This window comes from Haplochromis burtoni, unplaced genomic scaffold (assembly GCF_018398535.1).
Source record: "Haplochromis burtoni strain Fernald_Lab_line unplaced genomic scaffold, NCSU_Asbu1 Contig_2476, whole genome shotgun sequence".
In the NCBI taxonomy this organism is placed as follows: Eukaryota; Metazoa; Chordata; class Actinopteri; order Cichliformes; family Cichlidae; genus Haplochromis; species Haplochromis burtoni.
Window position 1 is genome coordinate 3,846 of NW_024584837.1, and position 8,355 is coordinate 12,200.

The 8,355-nt window shown below is 37.5% G+C and overlaps 1 protein-coding gene across 1 annotated transcript; it reads left to right on the plus strand.

Annotated features, from left to right (window-relative positions):
• The first annotated feature begins 1,152 nt into the window (after positions 1-1,152).
• LOC102304287 (trichohyalin-like) lies at positions 1,153-2,759 on the plus strand. The gene has a single exon (XM_005930185.3). The coding sequence runs from the start codon at positions 1,377-1,379 to the stop codon at positions 2,502-2,504; it is 1,128 nt and encodes a 375-aa protein (XP_005930247.2). The 5' UTR covers positions 1,153-1,376; the 3' UTR covers positions 2,505-2,759.
• Positions 2,760-8,355: the final 5,596 nt, after the last annotated feature.

The following is an 8,355-nucleotide window of genomic DNA, read 5'->3' on the forward strand; positions in this document are numbered from 1 at the left end:
AGACATAAGGGGGTCAGACAGGAGCAGCATCAGTCTCTGCTCTGTTTTGTTAATAACGTAGAAAAATAATTTTGTACAATCAAGCTACATCGACGGACGCTTTACCTCACGTACCCTAAAATGAAAAAGTAGTGACAGTAAGATGGAGGCTGCACATGACACCATGACTGAGTTCACAGCTGTTGCTTTGATTCTAACGTTTAAGACTTTTGGCATCGACTCCGTTTTAATAAATGAGTGCTGGGAGGCGTCGTTTGACTTCAGGAGCTCCTGCGATGCTCTTACTCTGCGGGAGAAAACCAAAAACCAAAAGTAGCAAACATGGAGCGATATGACTCGTTTAGATTTTGGGAAACGTGCATCGACAGGTACAGTGTCCTTTTCCCCGCGTCTTTAAAAATAATTCATGCATAGATCCCCCACTGAGAAAACCCTTTTATATACTTTCTCCTTTGTACACATTTTATATAGAACTATATATAATATCATTTCTCTATATCTATATTTTCAGAAAAATTCTTTCCACACAATAAAAAACAACAATTAAACAAATGCTTCAAACAAAACAACAAAAAAAGAGAAGATGGAAGAAAGAAAATCACGACTGAGGCCAGTTTGGCACTTTGTCATGAGAACATGACAGAACTCTGTTAGTTGACGGTAAATAGCGATACTCTATTTTTCTTTCGTTTTTCTTCTCGATTTTTTTTAACTTGTAGTTCTAAATTGGAAGATTATTGTGATTTTGCAATATACAAATAAAATTATATTTTCTTATTTTTTCATCGCTCAAAATAAGCGTCACACTCGCGGAAGCCGGTGTACCCGGCGAAACGCCGTGCATTTATCGAGCCTTTCAACCCCAGATAGGCCAATTATGGCTCTTTGGGTCTTAAAGGTTGCTGACCCCTGCTTTAGATGAACAGAGTTTTTTAATTAAATACATATTCTTTAATAAATGTTCTCTTTTATAAAAAGTAGGATAATTAAAAAAACTTTTATTATACCTCTATTAGAAAAAAAACTGTCTTGTTTTCTGTCGTCTGTTATGTAATATTAGGGATGTTTGTGACAATTAATTTCTTCATCGGCTGGACTAACCAATAGTCCACAACTAGGAAACACTGAAATTTTAAGTTAAGTTTGAAAAAGAAACACCCCATTCCAAAACGTCTTGTGACAATCTCATTGGCTTAGGGAGTGATGATGTCATAGAACGTCATAGAATCTTAAGTCCTTTGATGTTTTTCCTTAAATAGGGGTGAGAAACAGCAAGTTTTAGTTCGTTTCAGCAGCATCTGTGTTTGCAGCCTACAAAACGTTCACCACAGAAACATTTGGAAAGCTCTTCAAAGTCATCGTATAGAAACTCCAACATGTTTCCAAGAAAAAAACAACCAATTCAAAAAGATTACGCCGCCTCTCCTTCCTGGCGTGGCCGGCCAATTTCCCCAAATGGCGTCTCATCCTTCCAAAGGGCGTTAGAGGAGAGTAGGAAGGAAAACTACCTTCTCCAGAAAAAAATGCAACAAATTGAAGAAGAGAAACTTCAACTGGAGGACAAGTGTAGACGAATGGAAGCCCAAAATAAAGAGCTGGAAGAAAGACAACAGCGCCAGCCGGACATAAACATTATTAATGAGGGCTGGGGAATCAAGTTTGCTCAGACCCGAGAGCAGATTGTGCACCTCATTAAAGAAAACAGGCAAAAGAGTGCAGAACTAAAAGAAATGACCAACCAGCTCCAAGACAAGAAAACGATGACTGATAAGATACAACGGGATCTCCAATACATGGACCGAAAAAATCGGCTCCTCCAAAGACAGCTCCATGAAGCTGTGGAAGAAAAGAATAAATTCCTCCAACAGAAGGAAGAGCAGGACAAAAAGCAACAAGACATGCAGCACAAACTGAAGAGCATGCAGGAAAAATACCGCATGCTGAAAGAAAGCCTGGATGAAACACTGCGCCAAAATAAAGACCTTCTTCAACAGAAAGAGCAACAACAAAAAAGACTGAAAGAAGGAAAACGCATCGTCCAGGACTTTGAGTCTAAAAATCTAAAACTGCAAGAGTTTTGTAATCAGCTGGAGGACAAAGCAACTAAAGTGGAAGAAGAAAGGGACAAACTGGAGAAACGGTGCTCACAGATGCAGAAAAGGATCGATCAGATAGCGAGAAACAACTCCGAGCTCGTTAAGGGGCGTTTGGTGGAATTCAATAACTTGAAGAGTGAACACACTCAAATGCAGTCACAAAAACAACAAGAAGACAAAATACATGAAGACAAAAATCAAGAAATCAAGAAAAGAAAGAAGCAGTTAGAAGACAAGCACAAAGAGGTCCAACAGAGAAATGCAGACATGCACAAGGACAAGCTGATACAGGAGGCAACATCCAAACAACTCAAAGACAAGCTTGAAGAACAACAAGCAACATTGGAAGAGATGGAACAAAGATGTGAGAAACTTGAAGAAAAAACGCAGAAACCATCGACGAGCTGAGAAATCTCATCCTGGAGAAAAAAGCGCTCGTGGAAAAGTGCATGAAAAAAAAGAAAAATGGTTCCACTTGTTCCAGAGGAGAGACGCTACTGCTTCCTCACCTGATGTAGCCTCGTCTTGCTCCACCTCTGTTAACCCCCCCAACCAGTCCCGGCAGTTGACTGTCCCCTCCTGAGCCTGGTTCTGCCGGAGGTTTCTGCCCGTTAAAAGGCAGTTTTTCCTCCCCACTGTCGCCAAGTGCTTGCTCAGAGGGGATTGTTGGGGTTTTCTCTCCTCTGCCTTTTTTCTTCATTTACTTGTTTAACTTCTTTCATTATTACTTCATTTTACCTTTTTTCTTCTTTTACTTGTTTAACTTCTTTCATTATTACTTCATTTTACCTTGTTTCTTCATTTTACCTTTTTTCTTCTTTTACTTGTTTAACTTCTTTCATTATTACTTCATTTTACCTTGTTTCTTCATTTACTTGTTTAACTTCTTTCATTATTACTTCATTTTACCTTGTTTCTTCATTTACTTGTTTAACTTCTTTCATTATTACTTCATTTTACCTTGTTTCTTCATTTACTTGTTTAACTTCTTTCATTATTACTTCATTTTACCTTGTTTCTTCTTTTACTTGTTTAACTTCTTTCATTATTACTTCATTTTACCTTGTTTCTTCTTTTACTTGTTTAACTTCTTTCATTATTACTTCATTTTACCTTTTTTCTTCTTTTACTTGTTTAACTTCTTTCATTATTACTTCATTTTACCTTGTTTCTTCATTTTTACTTGTTTAACTTCTTTCATTATTACTTCATTTTACCTTGTTTCTTCATTTACTTGTTTAACTTCTTTCATTATTACTTCATTTTACCTTGTTTCTTCATTTACTTGTTTAACTTCTTTCATTATTACTTCATTTTACCTTGTTTCTTCATTTACTTGTTTAACTTCTTTCATTATTACTTCATTTTACCTTGTTTCTTCTTTTACTTGTTTAACTTCTTTCATTATTACTTCATTTTACCTTGTTTCTTCTTTTACTTGTTTAACTTCTTTCATTATTACTTCATTTTACCTTGTTTCTTCATTTTACCTTTTTTCTTCTTTTACTTGTTTAACTTCTTTCATTATTACTTCATTTTACCTTGTTTCTTCATTTACTTGTTTAACTTCTTTCATTATTACTTCATTTTACCTTGTTTCTTCTTACTTGCTTGTTATTCTTATCTAAATAATAAACCAATTAAATTTATCCTTTGAGTATTTTTCATCTCAACTTTACAGAATCTTTCCAAAACATTTTCAAACATTCAGATCTGTCTTTTATTTTCTTCTTGAAACCTCATAAATGGTGAACTAAAAACCCGGAATATAGTTTGAAACATAGTTTCAGCTGAAACTGGCATATTTGCTTGAGTGAGTGTGTGTGTGTGTGTGTGTGTGTGTGTGTGTGTGTGTGTGTGTGTGTGTGTGTGTGGGTGTGTGTGTGTGTGTGTGTAGAGAGAGAGAGAGCTCACAAAATTAGGTGGTGTTCTTCATTGTAATAGTAAAGGTAACATGGGTCCCCACAAGTTTCTCAAAGACTTGTTTCTGTAGTCTGAGTATGTAATTTGTTCCATCAGACAGACACTCACTGGATCCATAGATTATATCTGGTTTTAACCATCTGATAGTTATGCATTTTAGGGCTGCAGTGAGTAATATATTTAGCAAGTAAGTTTTGGCTTTGCAGTCAATATGTTCTGCAATCCTTCCCAACATTGCTGCTGTAGGACTTAGTGGAATATTTACCTTGGAAAATGTCTTTGAGAGCATCAAATATCTGCCTCCAGAATACACAGAGTTTAGGGCAGAGCCACAATATATGAGTGTGGTTGGCAGAGTGTGTCCCACAGTTCCTCCAGCATGAACTCAGATGTGTTGGACCCATCTTAGCAGTTATTTCTGGTGTTCTGTAGAATCTGGTACATTAATGCCCCCTTTATTTTGGGCACTGCAGGGTTTTGAGTCTAATTCTAGGCCGCTGTTTAGCCTACATGAAGTTAGAAATTCTTCAATACAGCTTGGACTCTCCACCATTTGACCCTTAGAACTGAAGAAGCTTCTCGGATGAGAGGTGAAACGTCTTCAAGTAACTCAAAGAAGTCCAGACGCTTTTCTTTCCAAGCTCCTTAGACTACGATGATCTGGATGACTGAGAACCTTCACAGACTTCTCCACACTTTAAATGCGCTCTAATGATGGGAACGTGTAACATTTAGTCTTAACTGAAATAACATATTGCATCTATAAATGGGATTAAAATGTTTACCAAAGACTAACGTTTTTCATTCAGAACAAACAGCATATTTCAGGTTAGGGCTGCACAACTAGTTTGTCCAATATTAAAATGACAGTTGTTTGTCACAATTATTCACAGATTGTAGTGGCAAAATGTGTTTTGATTGCACTGTCATGTCAGAATACTGCTTTCACCTTTACTTTGTGCTACACTCATGTTAATTAATCTTCATAAATTAATGTTTGCAAACACAAAGTATAAAGTTTTCCACTCTGCTATTTGTACCTGCACAATAGATGTGAATAAAACTCAAACCTATACGAGCTCCTTCTCTGTTTCCCTGCAACATTTTGTATAGATCTAACTTTTTGCCACATAAATAACCTTCTGATGTGTTTAAAGTAAATGTACTTGATAGTAGCTTATTTTGTAACTTTTAGTGGGCCGATGCAATGTTCCCTCTAAGCTGCGCACGTGCGCAATTGCGCACTGCTGGCACAGTCTCTGCGCACAGAAATTCTGCGTTGCGCACAAAAAAAATCTTACTTGAATTGAAATTAAAATTAATACTTTAACAATTCTGTTTTGCAGTGTTGGTCAGTAAGTGACTGGCTGCTCCATATGGGAACGATGCCACCTTATCCCATAGTCCAGCCAATAATGCGTATACAGCCAATCAACGTTGTTGACAGGCTATGACAGCATCCTTATGTGCCGACACCGGTGTTTTAGCTGGCAAAGCGGCGTGGCTGATGTGGAGTGAAGCCACGTTAATGACAACGTGTACAACCATTGGAGATGTGAGCAGGACAGACGGAACAATTGACGGAAAAAGTGTGGACTTTATACCAGTTTTTAAATTGTGTTGATCGGCCACGTAAAACCAGAGTTATGATAAAAAATATGCAATGTTTGGTTTTCTTCCTGAATACTGTGTTTATATTTACTGCGGGAAAAAACGGTTAATAGGCGTTTTATAAGAAAAAACTCGAAAGCGCTCTCCACCTGTGAGCAAAAACAAACCCCACCCCCTCTGTCTTTCCTATTCGTCCAAAAAAGTACCATGTCGACCAATCAAAAAATGATATGGCAACGTGGCATCTAGTTGTTAAGAAACGGGGGAAGTTTTAGGAGTGACGGCGGTGTTTTGAGATGTGAGAGATTTGCGACGTTTAGCGCAAATCTTGTGTAGTTAGTGTGTAGTGTAGTCAATAGTTTTGTTGTGTGTGTCAGAACAATGAGGCGACTGCTGAATGTTACAGGTGTTACAGGAGTGATACATCTGCTGTTGTCAGGCCTGCAGGTATCAGGCTGTTGTTCTCCTTTATCTCATAGTGGACAGAAATTATTTTTTGGAGTGGCACAAATAATTTGTGTGGCATCAGATTTGATGCAGAACAGCTGATTGTTCTGTAAATAGTTTGAAATGTTTATTTAAAAATGCCTTGGCTGCATTTAAAAAATAGCTGCAAAAAACTTTGTTGTTTGCCAAACTGAGTTACTTTTTTGAAGAAGTAACTATATAATTAATTGCCCAGCATTGGTCATTATATCCTGTATTTTGCAGACAGAGAGTTACAGACTCTCTCCCAGACCACAGACTCATAATACAAGTCAGAGCTGTATAAAAAAAAAAAAAAAAGAAAGTTGTGTTTTCGAAATTGGAGTTCAAGTTATTTTTACTTCCAATAGTGTTAACATACTACACAGGTCATGAACAAGATTTTTTTACATTTTCATTGTAAATGGGCTAAAGCAGTTAATTAAAAGTAGTCTAACATAAATGTAAACGCTGTAATTTGATTATTTTAATAAACCATGAAACTTGGATGGATTCGATGCCGGCGTGACCACAGTGCACACGTCTGATGTCGCTCAGTGGTCCAAGGGATCGCTCAGGGAGTTTGTGTGTTCGCTCAGACACGTGAAAAATTAGAGGGAACATTGGGCCTATGACATTCAGTACCCAGTTATTAAAATGTTAAGTGTAAATCATCCCCAGCCCACAATAGCAGCTGAATTTACTACGATTTCAGATCTTTTTACACGTCAATAAGAAACCACCGATGTGTAAAACAGGCTGACAACAGAATGACGTAAACCACACTGCTGCAACTGTGCAGCTCTCAGGTTTGATCTATTGTTTCTCTGTGTGGCCAGCAGGGGGAGGTGTTTTGCTTAGTTTTTTTTTTAATATTAATGAAAACATTTTTCATGAAAGTTGCAAATTTGTTATCTGTTTTTATGACATTTTTCACTGTGGATTACAACAACATCAACATTAGAAAATGAAATACATTTATAGTAGGTGATCATTAATCAGTATTATTGGCACTATTAAAGGGCCCCAAAAATCAAACTTTGCTTAGGGCACCACGGAGGGCCAACCCTTTTTACACTTCAACGATTGTACACAAAATACAATCATCCATCCTTCTATCTATTTATTTTTGTCCACTTATATAATTCAGCATCACAGGGAAGCTGGATCCCAGTTGTTTTTCACAGAGGGCCAAGCAGTGGAGGGAGCTGCCGACCTCCCAGCAATACATGTAAAAGCTTTATTTTATACTGACTCTGGTCATCTTTATCTATCATAAAAATTTGCTTCACGATCTGAAACACGTAAGTGTGGCAAATATGCAAATAGCTAAGAAATCAGGATGGGCTAAATCGTTTCTCACTGCACTTCTGTTAGGCGACTGAATAAAAACACAAAGTCAGCAGTCTGGCTATGAATGTCTTTAATGTTTCCCAGATCAGAATCACAGCATACAGAGTATAATAACTTCTAAAGTAAACAGAAATATCATCACCTCATTTATTTATATAATTTTACTTTACTTTTTTTAATAATCATCTTTTTTTGATTCCATTATTTAACATTTTTCTTCATCTCAAGTCTCGAGTTTCTGAGTTCAACAAAGAAAGTAGAAACAAGACAACAGGTGCAGATTTGCAATGGACACCAAGCTGAGGGTTTCTCTGTGGGTGTCACTGTCTCTGTGCACGTTTGACACTGTGGACGTGACACGGGATCATCCAATCATGAAGTTTTGCTTTGCTGACAGTTTTTGAGTGTTGAAATAAAATAAATCCAGCAGTTATACCACAGAAAGGACAAAGTGTGGCTCTAACAGCTGTTGAACACACACAGACTGTGATGTTCTCCACACGTCACCCATCGCTCTGCACTTTTCGAGCATCCAACTGTTTTTCTGCTACATAACATCACTGCAGGAGAAAAACAACGGACAGACAGACAGCACAGTGTGACACGAGCAGGTCAGACCACCTGTGTGATCTCATGAGTCTGTGAGGATATGAGGCATCTTATGGTATCAAAGCCCTGGAGTCTGTCAAACATGGCTACATGTAAACACTGCTACATGTTAGGTGAGCTAACATTTAACTGACTGCACTTTTTTTCAGTCTCAGTTTAGGTCATTTATGTCCTTACTGCGAATCACTGAAAGGCAAAGCTGGCTTTTATCGCTCTGATGTTACGCACATCATGCAGCACAGATTCATCTCTGATCACAAGACTCATGTTTCAAAATAAAAGCGAGCTAAGGCTTGAA